The sequence below is a fragment of the Aythya fuligula genome, chromosome 9 (assembly GCF_009819795.1).
Source record: "Aythya fuligula isolate bAytFul2 chromosome 9, bAytFul2.pri, whole genome shotgun sequence".
NCBI lineage: Eukaryota > Metazoa > Chordata > Aves > Anseriformes > Anatidae > Aythya > Aythya fuligula.
Window position 1 is genome coordinate 17,125,096 of NC_045567.1, and position 17,872 is coordinate 17,142,967.

Consider the following 17,872-nt stretch of genomic DNA (forward strand, 5'->3'; position numbering starts at 1 on the left):
AAAGTTTAATTTGGAACCATATTCCTCGCGGCATACTTATAATCCTCTGTGTCTTCTAACTTAACATAAATCTGTCAGTTAGCTGAAAGCAATGCATTGTCATATAGAAGAGTTTTAAAATATAGTCACTACTTATACATCTGAGCACATTAAGAAACATTCCTTTACGTGACATTAAGACCTTTTTATTTTATCTTTGGTTTGCTTCAAACGTGCTTATTTGATAAAAAGGAACAATGTACCTACAGTTGTAGAGGGGAAGAGTGAGAAGGACATTTGCAAAACATTCCTGGAAATAAACATCAGCAGTTTAATAGTAAAGAAAAAAACAAGCAGAAAGCACAAGGTTCGCAATACCACGAATCATTGGGGGCAGGGGAAATGAAAAAGAAAACAAATTAACCATACGATCCCTCCCCATGCCCTCTCCCCCCAGAAATACAACACTTTACCTCTGGAATCACTTTTCAAATATCACCTGCAGAAAGAATGCAGCCCCCAGAACCACTGATTCCCACCTCCAGCTCTTTGTGGTCCAACAGCACATTACAACATCATACAACTCACAATCGCCATCAATATTAAATACTATTGACTGAGAAACAACAGGCTTTTATTTGAAATAAAGTGCCATCTTAAATGGTAACATCTCACAAACACGGTACAACAGGTAAAGCATTGTATAAATGTACAATCTGCACATACAGGGTAATTATAAAGGGTTAATATCTAACAGTCTTAGCCTCTAACAAACTATAACTGAAACTACACACAAAATTATAAAAATACAAAAACACAACAGTATTTTTCATGAAGTCCAAAAGATGTCAAACTTGCAGGTGCCAACATGGGAGGCTTCTGAGGCTGCACAAATTCTGAAAACTGGATTTAAAAGTATGCTATAGTAAGGCTTCACAGATAGCAAAAGCAGATTTCCTAGACAGCTTCTCAGCAAATGATGCTTTAAGATACTGGTGCTTTCGATACGCTAATACAGAGCAGAGAATTACCTTTGCCCACAACAAAAAGCAACCAAAAAAAATTTTGAGACCAAAGAAAATATTTGAGAAGCCTTTCACATCACAGTTCGTTGAAGTCCTCTTGGCTAAACCAGGTTTTGCAAATAAGAGTTCTGTATAGTTTGAAGAGAGAGGGAAAAAACAAAACCCCACTATTTCAGCAAAGGTATTGAAAGCTACAGCCCAGCACCAAGTAACAGGAAAAAAATGGAGATCAAACTCATCTGTTCTGAGGAAAATAATTCTGCGTGTCAGAACCAAGGAAACATGCTGTAAATAATTTTCCTCTTTCATTTTCATAGGTGTGAATTAAAGCCAGATGTCCATCAGGTTCTAGAATGGCCACTGAGAAAATTTACATATCGATCCCTGAACAAATGTGAGCAGCTCACATTCACAGATCTATTGCATTCCAACTTTCTCCTTATTTGGATTTAGTTTTACATCCACTGTTTGGACCACAACTGCATACAGTTGGTTTGCAGTTACTAAGAAGATTACTGACTTCTTTTTCCAGTATTCAATCCCACATATGCAACCGAGTCACTGAGCATCGGGGTGAAAATGCCCCCTTTTTCCTCACGAGCTGTAACTCAGCATGGTCGCAGACAGCAAGCATTTTCTCGCACACCACAGCATTGCTGAAAGTCTCCAAGAGAGGATGTATAAAGAAAGCAGATGTTTCCTGGGGTCTCATTCCTCCCAAAACTTTTTAGTGCATTTTTTCAGCACTATTTTATAGAATCAGCATCTCCCGTGATGAAATAGAGACAAGCTTACATTATACCCCATTATTTTTTTCCAGATGAAAGAAAGAGGAAACAGCAGATTAAAGAATTTTGAAAAGGGAATGGAAAAAAGAGTCACACAATTAACATTTACATCTAAGCACATACTACTGCAATTCAAACTAGTTTAATGAAAAGAATCCAGCGTAAAGTTATTTACAGAACAGGAAAAGTTGTAGTACAAAAAACTAAAACTGCATCTAACGGTAAAAAGGAATTCCTGTGACTATTACCGTAGGAGTTGGTACTAGCTGCTTGGCTGTCTTAAGCATTCTCATTGAATAAACTTTACCTTACCTTTGCTCTTGGCGTTGGCTCTGCCCAGCAGGACTGTCTCATTCTGACGCAGAAAACAGCCATCCTGAAAATTCTAAAGAACAGCTTCTGTCACTGGTCCCACTGCAGCGCGGGCATCCCCACTGCAGCCAGCGTGCAAAAACACGGGGCAGGCTGCAACTGGAGCCAACTGGGAAATCGGGAAACTTACCTCCAACAGCTTACCACTCCCCCCTCCAATAACTGACCAAACTGTCAAGCTGTACTCCACTAAGATAGCAAGTTTCCCCATCTCCCAAACAGGAAGAATAATAGCTCTGAACAGTTGCAAACAGGTACATTGTTCAGACCTGGAGTTAAACTGAGTATGTTCGGTAACCAAAAAAATTTATTTGTTCCTCAAAATGAACGTGAAAGTTTTGGTAGCTGATTAAACAGCAGCATAGATTCACTGAAGATAAATGGTATCTCACCTCTACTAGTACATTCTGATGGTTATTACAAGGCAGTCTGACACATGCAGCTGTCTCACCAGGTAATGGGTTTGGATATCATGACAGATGCAGAATTTATCAAAATAAATAAAATAAAAGGAAGACCCTTGAAGGATCTGATATCACAAAAAAAAAAAAAAAAAGGAAGTCTACAACAACTCCCATCCAGTTATAACCATCACAATGCTCATGAGCAAAGCCACCACTGTTGGCTGGCATTTCAAGGTCATGGACACTCATATTAGACTTCAAAAAATCTAAGTAATTTTAATTAATGTTTAACTCCATTTTGCTAGTTTTCACCAACACAAGAGGTCAAGTCAAGTGCTTTTCCTGATCTCCCTTTTCACCTTCAGGTGACTGAAAGGGTGTAACAATACAAGAAAGCACTAACACTTCAGAGGAGACAGCATAGGCATATACTTGAGGCATGCCATTTAAAAAACAGGGAGGAGGGATGGTAAAGACTCATTTTTTCATGCCAAATATTATAACCATGAGGGAATTGTTCCTTATTCAGAGAAATGAATAAGGTTGCCTGCAAACAGGCAAGGTCTATAGATAATTTTAAATTATCCAAATTGAGCATCAATTGCAACCATAGTTCCCAACCTAACCAAGTTGGTTTGCTGTTTTTTCCTTCCCTTCCCGCTCTCATCCAGCAGCTTGGCTGAGACAGATCAAGATTACACTACAGAAATTAGGGATACCCTGCTGCAAGTTCTTTGCTAAAGATAAAAGCAGCTACTAAAGCCCTGTAGTGAAACAATGACAGAAGCTCTTCTTGGGGAAAGCTAGTGCTGTTAAAACCTTAAACATGATATGTTATTACCGAAATATGTTCAGACATTTTATAATTAATACAAGCCAAATTATTACCATGAAAACAATACCACAGAAACATTCGTTATTCATATTACATAAAACAAGGCAAACTTTAAAGACGTATAAAAAGCAGAAGAACATTTTGATAAGACATTTAAAAACTGGAAAACATTTTTAAAAAGACATTTCACCTAACAGTGCACCCAAGTGTACTTACCCAAGAAATGAACCTTCAGCTTACCAGCACACTGAAACGTGTACTACTAGCAGTAATACTGCTCCTACTCCTCAAGGGAAATGTGTAGAGAATAAATTTAGTCAAAATTTCAACTGTAAATCTGCACAGCACGTGCAACAAACAGGTGACAAAAAAAATGGTGTGAATGTCAAGTCCCATATGTTGTTATCTTCATTACGACCCACAGCAACAAACTGCAGCAGTTCCTAAAGGCAATAACATACTCTAACAAATTCTACATAAAATCTGTCTGACCGTCCTCTGTAGTATCAGGAAAGACTATACTCACAGATTTCTGGAAACTTGCTACTTAAAAATGTAGCGCTCTAATAAAATTGTTTGGTTCCACCTCTTGAAGACTGTGCTATTAATGCCAATAGTCTAAGATTAGTGTTTTATCAGACTGAGTTTTATTACAAGATAAACTTACAGAATTTCAAAACAGAAATAAAATACCTGCACGTAAGAATTTTATGCAAAAAAGACCACGTACCAGTTAAGGAAGAACTTTAAACTATACTCAAAAGCAAAGAGAAAAAACAGGTGTGCATTTCCTCCAAGATATCTAAAGTCCCCCTCCCTTCTCCAAGAACTTGGCCTTGGTATTCAGCAACTGATCCTCCAGCTGTAGGAAACCTATCTTGGAATATCATATGACTCTGGAATTTTGCCCCAACATTTCTAGCTAGTCAAAACATTTAAGTGATCCTGCAATGAAACCTTAATATTTTACAGTTGGCCATGAGATGAAGCCCTCTGGGGTTGTTAAAAAAAGGATGGAAATTACTTACTGGTCCACTAAAACCCGCGAGCTGCGTGATCATCAGACACACTATGGAAATGATGAGTCTGGTGCGGCAGAAAATCCACACAACTCTCCGGAGAGAAGCATCATTGGGCCCACATTCTTTCAGTTCTTCCTGCCACAATCTCTCCAGCCTAAGAAAAACAGAATGCAATTTTCACTGCAATAAAAGGTACAATCTCATAGGCACATCTCTGTAAAAACTGTAAATACATGGTTTATTTTATGAGGTAAAGAGAAATCTCTGCATCTTGAAATATCTATATTGTGGTATTTGTACTGAAGAGAGGGACAAAAAACACAATGCCTTTTTTTTTTCTTTGCTCAGTCTCTTTGGCTATCTTAAGCTTTGTCTGGCAATCTGGCATTCTGTCTGGCTATCTAAGCTCTTATCACCACCTTTTTTTGCTGGTCTGATAGAATAGTTGTAGAGTTAAAAGCTGAGAAGAATTCTCATTAGCCATAAAAGGTTAATTTAATTGCAAGATTTGACCCTTATTCAAATCATCCTGGTTCTGTAAGTGTTTTTTTCTTCCATCATTTCACCACAAGTTTTTTTTTGGTGTAGCCTTGATATAATGTTTTTAAATAAAATTTAAAGACATGAGAAAAATCAGAAGAGTAATTGCAAAACACTCCTGTAGACAGATTGAAGTTCACTGAAATCAGCAAGAGTACAGAAAATGCAGCAGGAGGAATTGGTATAAAGGAAGATAAAACAAAATTGCATTATGTCTGAGAAATACAGAACAAAATATCTGTGCTGCATATCTAGGACAATATTATAATTACCTGTGAACTTATAAAAAATGAAACAAAAAAAATAATATGGAGCAAAATGTTTCTACCTTCTACAATTGACATCTGAAGACTCGTGCCTTGACAAGGACCATACATCATCCATAAACAACTCCCCTTTCTTGTATGCTCTGTGGGCCAAAGGAGTGAGCCAGGAGAAGGTCATGCAGGAGAAAAGCCCAGCATTATCAACAGGGTGCTGGTGTCTAAAAGAAAAAAAAACTGAAATAAGTGAAAAGGAAACAGAATTGCAAATCATTGAGAAAAAACAAAGCCTACTCTCACTGAATATACTCAAGAGTTCCAAATGGCCATGCAAGTTGCATTTGCCAAACAAATTCCAGCATTTCCAGTACCAGTCAGCAGAAATACAGATACAAATCTACTTTTTAGCTGGTTTGAAAAGCAGATACTGTATCAGTTCTCCTGCAGCCTCAAGGCTTACTTGGAAGTAGTCCGTATGGGTTTCAGCACATTCAGGCCATGGTGGTATTTGCCCTTGTGATGCTCTTCATCCAGCATTCTCAGCTGGGAATGCACGGAGGTATCCAGTGGGAGGCCCTCTGCGCGAGCAGCTGCTTCCAAGGCATCCTGGCATTCAATCTGCTTTTATAAGAAAGAACAGAGTCAGAGTTCAAAGCTATGCTTGAAGTCCAGGACACCTGCAACTTTACACCTCTTATTTCTGTAAGTCATTGCAACATCAGCCACTGCCATTTGATGTCTTAGAGGACGGGTTTCAGCCTGGTGGCAAAAACATGGAAGGCACACACATCATGGATCTGCATAATGTACATTAACACCAGTACTGCGTCTATGTAATAAATAGATCGATCTTGTGTATTGTCACAGGACCAAATGCTTCAGGGAAATGAAATATGATGGAAGAAAATAAAAAAAAAAAAAAAAAAACACCATTAGTTCTTTGTAAATTTGGGGAATCAATGACTGGTTTATACAGTACAGTTCAGACTTGATGAACTTGCACCCTCTTAGTATAATCTAGATATTCTTAGCCACAGAAAAGTCAGATTATTATCAGAATACTAGTAAACTTCTTCCCAAATACCTTGGGTTACATCAAAAGAAAAATATGTATTATGCAAACTGGTATGTACTTTATCATGTTTCCTGATTTTTCTCTTTCTCCCTAAAGGCAACAAGAAATATGGCAATTCTTCCTGCTCCCAGCCATACATACTTCTCTGTGGCTCAGCAACTGTATTACCAGACATTTAAACGGCAAGCCTTCTCAGGAGAGTTTTCCCACAGCCCTAGTAAAAGGCAGACTTTAAATTCTAATCTAACAGGAGAAAGTAAATAGCAACGATATGGAGAAACCAAAATTTTGCAGAGTTCAAACGAACCTTTTGATCAGAAGCTCGATGTGGCAAAAGTATCTGAGGAGATAAGCTCACTATCTAACGCTTGCAGAGGGCTCACTGCAGGTCCTGCTAACTTCATGGGCCATCTATTGCAGAGTCGTGTTATCTGTTTGTTTTCTGGTTCTTTGAAATTGAGTTACTTTGTGAACTCTAAGGTAGAAATCTCCCTGGCCGTTTTGTAAACAGAGATACCAGAGAATCTGTAAAGATCATCTCGTCCCACCACCATGCCAAGGTACCATGCTTATCCTTATTAGCGGCCTTCCCAGGACAAAGTTATTTCATTATTTTTTTTTATTATTTTTTTTTAAACAACTGTAACTGCCTTGCAGCCTCCTAAAAACACAATACCCAAAGCCTTAAATGGCCATCAATAGCCAGCAATTGATTCCTAACCTTGCATTGCATAGTTTTTGTCAGAGATTTAGCCTGTCCTATGTTACTATCTAAGCATATAGCACATTAAGACAATTAGCTTCTACTCATGCAAAGGGGCGAGAGCAGGAAATCGATAATGACAGTATAAATCTGCCCTTTGTTTATTTAACCAAGTGCTTAAATACTGCCTAAGCACTATTTAACAACTTTGTCAACAACCCATGGTCCGGGGCTCAAAAAACATTATCTAAATCTAAAGCATGATTATAAAACAAGCCAGGATAATTAGAAAACAAAAGAACACGACAAGATTCTGACACATGTTGTGCCTCAAAATATGTAACAAAATCGGAATTAAAAGATTTCTCAATTTCTGTTAAATTACTGACTCACTAAGGGCCACACCTCCTTACCAAATCTCCCCTAATCAGCATTAATATGGGAGCTGCCAAAGATGTCTCAAAGGACTCAGCAGGAGGGAAGCTGTGCACCACCACTTTCCTGGATACAGCAGGAGGAATTCATAGCTAGTTGGCTTCGTTCTGCCACTTGCAAGACCCTCAGGCACATCTGCCCAAACACCCTGCCCTGTTGACAATATGCTGTGCCACAGGCTATTTGCAGATTCGTTGTTTTTCAGAGCACACAGAAAGGGCCTTGGAGTCCAAAAGGAGTCTCCCAAATTCAAAAACATCAGGATAAATGTAAAGTTGTTCACCACTTACAAGCGGGAACATTTTTAGTAAGAAAGCACAACTGCAAGATCCTGCAGTTTTTAAGCAGTCCAAAGATAATGTTCACTCACTGTGAAAAACAATTAAACTCTCTAGAGGTGCTCAACAGGATTGTCTTAGCAAATGCTGAAAATAAATTGATAAATGACTAGGGCACTGCCTCCTAAAGGCCTTTGCAATCTCTTGACACACGGGGAAGTATAAGCACAAACCCCTAGCTGAGAAGATTCTGCAACTCAGTCTTGGCAAAGCTGCCAAAATCCCACACGTATGATTATCAAGAAACAAACGCACCACCCTACTGTACAAGAAAGATTACAGTTTTGTGTCAAATTATAAAGTCTCCAAAGCCTACAGTTTAGCAGGGAGAAGTGAGACTCCTAAGCACTTCTACTGTGCATTTCTGGAGTAAAAGCTGAAATAGAAAAACAAGTCAGAAGCCCAACACTTAATTATATAAGTTTATGAACCCCTAGCCTTTTTTCAAGTGTTCATCAACTGATGATATCCTGAGCGCCTGCTTGCACACGCAGTTTTCTCAGAAACTAAAATTCTAAAGAAGACTTTAGCAATGTGATGGAACAGGCGCCAGCACTGCTCTTGAAACACGTGCCTCATAAATCTTGTTACTAGCTGCGCTATCAAGGGCTTCTTGTAATTCAGCAGCTTCTCAGCATACCAGTAAAAGCTACTTAACTGGTACTAAAGCCCTGTATTAGTAACACCAAAGTAATGTTAACAAAAAACAAGTCTAAATTAGAGATTAACACTAACCAGGAGAAAACAAACAACACTGTCATTTCTTAAAAAACAGCAGCTCACTACTCAGCATCATCATAAAGGCAAAAAGACAATGAAGAAAGCATGAACAATACCATACCACTTCCAAAACCGAGGGTTTGCCCCCTTTTTGAACACCAGTCGCTACCCCATGCTTCAGTTCAGAAAGGGTGCTATACTTAAAATGACTTTGTATGAACAATGAGAGCAGTTAGGATGGGAACAGCTTCCACTCATGCAGAAATTTAAGACTTTTCAGCTAGTGAAGGAGAGGAACAAAGATAAGGTACTTGAGAGGCCCATAAAGTCGTGAATGACATGAAGAGAAGTAGGGAACGATCACTGGCTGATCTTCCAACAAAAGAACCTGAACACTGGGTGAAATTAATGCTATTCACACAAGGCATGCTTAAATTCTGAATTCCCTATCACAGGATGTTGTAAAGATCAAGCATATAAATGGACTAAAGATGGGAGAATTGAACTCACAGGAGAAATACATCACGGCTCACTTAAACATGTGACAGAGAGCAACAGAGATCGTTTCCCAGCATTTTATTCAGATAGTGGCCCACAAATAGTTTCTGCAACCACAAACAGCTTCTGACAGAGGGCAAGGGTCCTGCACTCCACGTTAGGTAACAGTGTGGCACACAGAGGTGCAGGCTGGTAGGACTGAACAGACAAGGGGCTCTAGAAGGTAGAAGTTGAATTAGTGTTTGAGTCATGATTTCAAAGCTAGCCTGAGTTTATGCATGCCCACGTTAGAGCAGACGTCTCCCAAGTAGCGCTTAGTGTCAATGTTTGGGTACACGGCCTTGAAAAGATCACCACAGGTATGTTTGTGATGAGCCTGAATATTAACCACATCTTGATGCACACAGAGTCCTTGCTGAGGTCAGGTACATTCATTTTCTCCTGGGAACATTGCTTATTTGACTTTGCCCTTGAATTCTGGCAAGTATTAGCCCTGAGGTGAGATGTTCTAAACTCTTCCCTGGCAAACCCACTTATTCCTATAATCCAAGAAATGAGGTTCAGCATGTCACTTTTATTTGGGGATTGTTTTTTTAAACAGCAGCTGTGTCCCTAGTCAGGCTTCTGGTGTACACGAATCCACATCTTGTATTTCACATACAAACCAGTATGGGATTCACTCAGAGCTGAGGCTGTACACTCATCATGCAGCACTGAAGCTGGACAGTTGATGCATGCTGTCATGCAGTAACAGCAGACCCCCTGCAGAATGAGAAATAGTGATCAGCTTTAACTGTAAGTTTCCCCTCAGAACTAACAACCCATACACACCCTGACCACAAAGCCAGGAAACACCTCAATAAGCAGATCATACTGGCACAGCACAGGCTGAGGAGTTGGTTCCTGACTTGCTCAGGTAAGCTCTATTACCCTGAACCACACGCAAACTGCTGCTGTTCTTCCACTAATTCTTTCCTCAGGCCATACCTGAACTAGGTCACAAGAGAAGATATCAATTTAGGACAACACCAGGAAGATCCAGAAACTCAAACTGCTGTGGCATGAAACCACCAAAGAATGGGAGCACAAGCCCTGACATCATAACATTTATCAAGCCTGATACAGCCTTTCACTCAGTTCTCCTTCCCATACCAACACATTCAAGGAACACACCACCCAATTGGCAAATAAACCAGTAATCTAAAAAATACCTCAAGGCTCCAAGCATAAGTTGACTGACAGACTTTTAACCTTACTCCTCAAATAGGATCAAAATGTAGATTGTTTGTGGAACAGCCTGGTCACAGCAGGATCCGGTGGCTACTCCTCAGCACCAGGATATGAGAGTTCAAAGACTAACAACCACCTCAAGTGCCTCAGAGCATCAGAACTCCCTGCATGAACAAGTTTTGTCTCATTTCAAGTTCAGTTCTCCAGATCCATTAAATCCTCCTGGCACTACTTAAGTCTATGCTATTGAGTTCCCATGACAGCCATAGGGCAGCGGCTCAAGCACTAATACGGAACACCACAGTGAAGGAAAGCTTGCAGTATCTCTTCAAAGGAAGAGATATTCCCTGCCCGCTTTCAGTCATGAGCAGACTGGTTTACAAACCAGCTGTTGACAAAGGAACAGCAATAGACAGCAGTAAAAGACAATGGCAGCAAGTAGCCAGATTCAAGGCTTTAATTACATGGTTAAGATTTTAATTACATGGCTAAGATTTAGGGAAAGGATTAAAGACAGCTGACTAAGTAGAAGCCATGAATTAGCCAGAATACTGTTGTTCCACTAGCATGTCTCTGACCAGTGAAGAATTTTGCGTTTTTATTCCTCTTAGTAATAAGTGTAAGACTTTTCAGATATAGGTAGATTCCCCCCTCTAAATTCCAGGTAAACTTTCAATAACTTGTGCTCCTTTCTCAGCTATCTGTACATAAATTGATGCAGTCATGCAACCTCTGTGCTGTCCTCCAAGTGGTTAGAGGTTCAGCTTAAAATATTCACCAGGCACCCAGTCAGGGATCCCTCGTGTCAAATTAGAGAGTACCTGAGCAGCAGCATGAGAGAACATGACTAATCACAATAGTTTGCTTCAACCTTTAGGTATAACACGGAATTAATGAATCTGTAGAAAGTAGCATGAATTTTTGCCTTTGCACAAAGTCTAATTGTGTTTAAGCTTAAGGGTAACAAATATTGGCAAGGTGTAGTTTAAAGTTCTGTTTCCCTTTGACACTTAAGCAGAAATTAGCATTTATAGAAAAGTACACCTTTGGTATATAGGCACTTGGAATTTGCCTTATTGAACTCATTATGTGAGCTTATCACATACTTATTGCATCAATGCCCTTACACTGCAGCAGCTTGTTCACAGCAGGAGAATATACTGAAGCAGGATCCACAGAGGATCATACCTCACCTAGTGTAGCCTTTCATATAAGGCTTCCAAACATCACAGGGCAATTTTCTTTTTACTTAGTAGAAAAGTAGAATGACAATACAGAAATTGGAAGCTTAAAAGCTTAATTGTTATCAAAATAGCTCCAGGAAATAAGTATCTCCTGCAGTCAGACTGCACATTACACTAAAATCTGAATTTCAAGTTCTACATTTAAGTCATTAACTATAAGAACTCAGATCTCATTATACATCTGTACCTGTGTCAGTTTGTTTTTGTTTTTTTTTTTTTTAAACATTATTCAGGTAATGTTTCTATAAAACTACTCCCTCACCTTCTACACAGCTATGACCTGAGAAAATCAGGTATCCAACACTGCATTTGTGTGCAGCCTATCATTAACAGATGGGAGATTCTCAAGCAGCAGGCAGTATGATGGCAGCTGTTACAAGTTTCAGAAACACATCCAGATCTGGTCTTCCCTTGCACATCTCTCCAAGCACAGCCAGTTATACTGTTTAGCCAGGTGACAGTTAAAATGATTCTAACATCTTGTTCAACTGCAGTTTTACCTTGTCATGCAGTGAACACGGGCATCAGCTCAAGCTACCACAGCTTCTAATCATAACCTCTGAGCCAGCCATTTAGCAATATCTTTGTGTAGAGACCACAAGACCCTAGAGCCCACAAGACCCCACTCAGGCTGTGATTCTTAGTTTTGTGCTCATTCGGTCATGATAATATGAAGATTTCAAGAAAATGCAGACATCCAGCAGCTTTGGCCACAACTAAAAGCTTGTAATTAAGCTGTCTAGAAAGGCTGCTCCAAGCATGGAGTGCTGAGGCATTAGTACCCAGGCTACATTCATATCCCTATTTAGGGTGTTCAACCCAGTTGTTCAGACACTCCAGATGTTCCAGAGAGGTTGAGAGGCAGAGCTGATCTGACTAGTGGACAGCCAGTGATAAATCACTTCAAGGCTACCAGTGCTTGAAGGATTTACATCAACTCCAGCAAGTCCTGATCACATTCCCTGTTGCCTGGCAAAAGCTGTCAGACACCTGAAAAACAAGAGATCAAGATGAGGACAGGAATATTAGCAGTGCTTCCCCTGCCTGAAGTTAGCAACATTTTTTCCTGCGTGTTTCAAGCAACCTGAACAGCTCAGCAGTGCCCAGTGTAATGCAACAATATTAACTGGAGGCTTACCACAGGTACTGTAGACAGTCACTATGTACCAGCAGCTAGAATCTAATCCCAAACTTTATATTCCAGTAACAGCTTGGAGTACAGTTTGCACATTCATGCACTAGCATTAACATTATTAACATTGAGACTAGAATCTCAATAGTTGAATTCTCATAAACATCGCATATCATGAGAATAAACTTTTTCCTCTCTTCTTCTGTAGTTGCAAATGGGATGGGGTAGGAGAACAAAGTACTTGCTCACCTGCTGTTCCATCAGAAACATGCACAGAAGTCTACATTTGAGACCAGTCTATTCCAAAACCACTTTCAGAACAAGTTTCCCTTCCTCATCTGTCATTTTATGGTATATTTGATGGACACAGTGAGGTCTGCCCTGCTTCTCAGGGCACACTGTTTCTGTTAGAAAGGAGTACAATTATTTCAGATACAACTTGAAGAACATGAGTGTTTGGGAACAAGAAGTCCTAAAGGTACAAGTATAAATCAGTATTTCAAAAGCGTCCTTTAATTTCCATTCACTGGTAAATTTTCATTCTTACAGGTGAAGTCTACTGATTATAGTGCTCAGCAGCAAGTACCTCTAGCAGTTATCTTCATTCAGAAGATCAGTGCCTCCATATAAAATAACGCCAATTAGCATGGTATTATACATTGGGAACATGTAGTTAAGACTACTTTATAAGCTGTATTTTGAGGTCTCCAACAAAGACTTAAAAAATCAATTGTTAAAAGCATACTGCAGATACTTATTCATGAATAAAAACCGTGTTTTTGAATTTCAGTCCCAGAGTGCCTAACTATTTCAGAGGTCTAAATTTCTATAGCAACTTTCCCATTAAGCACCAGGAAACGTTAGATTAGACCTACTTATATGGCAATGATTTCAATTGTTATTCTAGGAAGCTTGCTTAAAAATGTCCTATCTTTCAACAAAGTGATCTTCAAGGCTGTGACTGAACAGCATGTGAGCTTCTAAAGGAGAAATTGCAAGTTCTTTCCCACTATGGTCATGAACACCCGCTGCTGGTTTCTATCAGCAGGAAACCTGAACAAGTGTGGAGGTTTCAAGACAAAGCATGAAGCTGAATACAACCTTTACGTAAGACAGAGCAAGGTACATAAAAAGGTTTTGGGACCTTGGCTCAGTGGTAGAATAGATTTCACTAAAATCTTGACCAGGCAATCAACTAGTGTTGTCTACTTCAAGACAAGAAAGAGGTTTAAAAATACAGTAATACATGCAACAGGAAACTGAAGTCATGTTACTGATCAGTGACACGTCCATGTGGCCCTGCCAGAAGCTGTCACCCCCACTGGCCTTAACTGGTGCTCCTTGAGTAAGGCAGTTTTCCTTTACCTTCTTCAGAAGGAAAAATGCAGTTCTACCTCCCTCTGATCTATGAGGTACCTCTGTAACATGCTAGTTACAATCCTCAGCCAGGTTTTCTCCAGGAAATTCGAGTTCCACAAGCTCTCTCCATCATGACTCTCAGTTGCCCAAGTGAGAGTTCCACCACAGCTTAACCCCTCTATCTGCACCGCTGTCATCCTGCTCTCCCTCCTCACATCAACTTCCCACCATGTTCTGACACCAGTTGTAACAAGATGTGCCCAATAAACCAGCTGAAGCATCTGACCCGATCCCAGGGCTCATAAAGGCTGAAGTACTGAAGGACATTGTCACTTTCCCCTTGAAGTACTGCCTTTTTTTTTTTTTTTTAAACAGCTGAGCTACAGTTTCTATCCTTTATTGTTACAAGCAGAGAGGAAGCATTTGACTAACAGGCAAAGGTCAACCTCATAAAAGTGAAGACTTCACTTACCCTTGTTAAAGGTAGAAAATATTCTAAGAAGTGATAAGGCCAAGAAACTTGCTGAAACTAGAACTTATTTCAACTAAAGGAAGAAACAAGAATTTATTTCAACTGTACACAGAAGTACGAGCGCAATTTTGACAAGGTCAAGACAGCTCTTCTCCTTAGCCTCAATATTTTGCAAGTAAGCAGGGTTTAATCTCACTGACATTCAGCAATAAGTTCAGTGCAGTTTATGGATTACATACACGCAAGCTATAAAGCTGGCAAAACAAGTAGTCCAAGTGTTTGAGATAAGTTAACTCAACCCAGCAATATCAAACAATGACTAAGAAGTAAGACCACAACACAGGGCCCATCTGTCAGAACTAGCCAGTTTCATTAATAAGATAATTCGGTTAATTCCTCTAAATAAAGTTCTAGTTAAGGACAGAGACAAACCTCTTTTTCCATCAGTAACCACAAATTTTACAGAATCCCTGCCTTGCAGTGTTATCTGGGCCTACCACCCTTAACTGTAGTCACTGGCACCAAAACAGGTTGAGCTACAAAGGCAAAAAAAAAGACCACAGCAACAGAGTTCAGCTGATAGGAACGTGCCTCCAAGTCAGATTTTAGTGTCATGATGTACAAGTACACAGGACTTGCTTACTTCCAGCATTCAGAAAATAAAAAACCCTGGTTTCATTTCATTCATTCAAAAGGTTTAGAGGTAAATCACATTACGAGGACCTTAGCCAGCTTTCAGGATTTTGTCCTCCAAAGTTAAAGCAGGCAGCACAATTAGATGATGCAGACCAATAAATAGAGATCCCGTGCCATGATTACTGCTTAACCCCCCCTCCCACTGGTTGGGAAACATGCTGCCCTCCAATGGCATCGCTGTTGTCACCAGCAATTTGACAGTGCAGATTTGCTACTGGACAATGTACACTGGGTGACAAGCCAATGACATCAACATAATAGATGCTGTCGAAAAGCTGCGCTGTGACTCCGAAGGGCTCCTGGCTCTGCATCACTGCCTGCTCTAATGCAATCACTCCACCTTCCCCTGCACATCAGCGATAGTCTGCTGAGTCATAGAGCCTGTAGGGACACCAGAAGCTGCAGAGCCTGCGAGTACAAACCGCACTCTGCCTGCTGCAGAGCAGATCACTCCTACCTCAAAAAGCAGCAGTGCAGCACTGAGCCCGTATTCAAAAATACCTGTAAAAAACCCTTGAAGCCCCAGTGAAACAAGGGGAGCTTGATCTGAAGTAAATTCTGTCTCAGTGCCCAGTATAATACAATGAAACACACTCCTTTTAAAAACAGTCTTCACAGTTCTTCCATACAAATACAACAACTTCCCCCATTTCCAACCCTCCCAGACTAGGGCTGTCACAGGTAATCCATATAAAATGCCCAGGGAGAAATTTGTAAGCACCTTGGCATTGCAAACAATCCAGACAGGCAGTACTGACCTTGGCTTCAGGCAGTTCTACATTAGTATTTTAGCAGGTTTTGGAAAGGTTAGGAAAAGGACAAGACGGAAGATATTTCAGTACATGTATTCAGACCAGCTAATATTATTAATCTTCTTTATTATTAATCTTCTTTAACCAGCATGGGCTCTTAGTTCCAGACCATATCTTTCACCATTTGTGTGGGTGTTTCCATTTATCTGAACATCTATTTGCCCTACAGCACTTAAGTTCTAGTGCATGCACTCTTTCAGTGGGAACAAGCTCTAAAAATTAGATGTTCAGAACAACACACAAGCTGTAAGCCAGTACTTATTTCAAGATCAAGCTCGTAAATTACAGAAAGTAATTATGACTGTACCATACCACATTAAGGGTACAGATGCATAAAAACAGTATTCAATACAGATTACTTCCATCCAGATGGAAAAAGTAACAGTCTTGCATCTAGAGCAAGCTAAACATCTGTCTCGGAAATAATCCTGAAGAAAAACATGGCATGATTAAGAATTTTTTCAGCTGCCAACACTGAATGGTACATGATTTGTGCTGAGCTCTTCATGGTTCTCACACAGTTGTAATGATTCTCTTAACTATAAAAGCTTGCAGTACTTCTTGGATTCAAATTGAATACTGGGAAAAGTGTATTTTGCCTATAGCCAGGTGACATTTAAATTAAAAATGTTTAATAAGCACTCAGATTTGTTACTAAGGTAGCTAGCTATGCTACCCCTTGAAATGACCTCTCCCACACCACAGAATATTCATTATTGACCTTCAAGGTAGTAAATCTATGCTGAGCTGGCACAGCAAAAAGGCTGCTGCGTGTAACTTAATAAGCACGGACAGCAAAACAATGACAAAATGAACTGACCTTATGTTTAGCATGCTGAAATTTTGACCCTTCCTGTTCTTCATGCTGCACTGAGTCGGCTCTCTCCCTCACGCTCCTATACCCAGGACTGGGTATGATGTACTCTTTTCCTATGTCGATGTCTTTCATCTTCTGTAAACGCCAGGGTTTACACGTGGATTTGCGCCTCAACAATCTGAAAAGAACCAAATTCCACTTCATTACATGGCATGCACTAACACGCTAGTTACTTTTACTCAACTGCTTTTAAAGCTTAAATGAAGCCTGAAAGCAACTGCGAAGGAGCTTTGTTAAAAATAGAAGTAATAATGTGACTTTGAGAGCCCACGCAAGACCAGCTCCTTCTGAACTAGTTTAAACATACCCTGAGGTGGGTAAAGAGCACAGCAACTGGGCACTGGAGTATTAGCGGTGAAATATTCATTTAAGATGTCAGAATGCATAAATTTAAGAGCAGTATTTCCAACATTGAGGGACTACACTTGGAAGACTAAGTTGTCTAAGAAATCCCCCCCCCAAATCGCTGAAATTCCCTGAAAAAGCCCCTAAAACTGCACAGACGTGGGAGTTTAGCAGCACAGAGCCCTGCCCAGCAGCCCCCCCCACCCCACCTCAGGCGCTCTCTGTGGAGCCAAACGGCCCGCGTGAGGCGGCTCCGAGCCCCGCAGCCCCCCGGGGGGAATAAACTGACAGGAAAACCGGCACGGAGACCACCCCCAGCCCCTCAGGGGTGCTGTGGGGACCCTGCCCAGCCGCCCCCTGACGGGACGGGCCCTGCCGGCACCCCCCGACCCCCACAGGGGGGTCCCCGCGCCGGCCCCTTCCCCCCTCACCTCCGCCCGCCGCCTGCCCCCGCCGCAGCTCTGCCCCTCCGCGCCCGCGGAGCCCAACCACATCCCTTATAGCGGTTCCGGCGTCTCCAGGGCGCATGCGCGGCGGGGAGGGGAGGGGAGGGGGGGAGCAGCGAGGAGGCAGCTCCCGCGCGGAGCCTCACGGGATGTGTAGTCCTCGCCGCTCGCCCACCGCCCGGCGGGGTGGGGAGGGGGAGATGGGGGGACTACATTTCCCAGGATGCTCTGCGGCGGGGAGGGAGAAGGGGGGGTTGCCTCC

At 41.0% G+C, this 17,872-nt stretch overlaps 1 protein-coding gene across 4 annotated transcripts in view; it reads right to left on the bottom strand.

The window, feature by feature from the left end:
- Positions 1–17,654, bottom strand: part of ABCC5 (ATP binding cassette subfamily C member 5) — a 40,638-nt gene extending 22,984 nt beyond the window's left edge. The window contains exons 1-6 of one of the 4 annotated variants that reach the window (XM_032193212.1): positions 17,596–17,653; positions 16,763–16,937; positions 5,689–5,846; positions 5,294–5,449; positions 4,432–4,579; positions 592–2,177 (exon numbers count right to left, since the gene is read on the bottom strand). In XM_032193212.1, the coding sequence (XP_032049103.1) occupies positions 2,082–2,177; positions 4,432–4,579; positions 5,294–5,449; positions 5,689–5,846; positions 16,763–16,891 (687 nt within the window). In that variant the 5' untranslated portion in view covers positions 16,892–16,937; positions 17,596–17,653 and the 3' untranslated portion in view covers positions 592–2,081. Of the gene's footprint in view, positions 1–591; positions 2,178–4,431; positions 4,580–5,293; positions 5,450–5,688; positions 5,850–16,762; positions 16,938–17,595 lie in introns of those variants that run through there. The other 3 variants (XM_032193211.1, XM_032193210.1, XM_032193209.1) reach the window with 3 other exon arrangements.
- Positions 17,655–17,872: the final 218 nt, after the last annotated feature.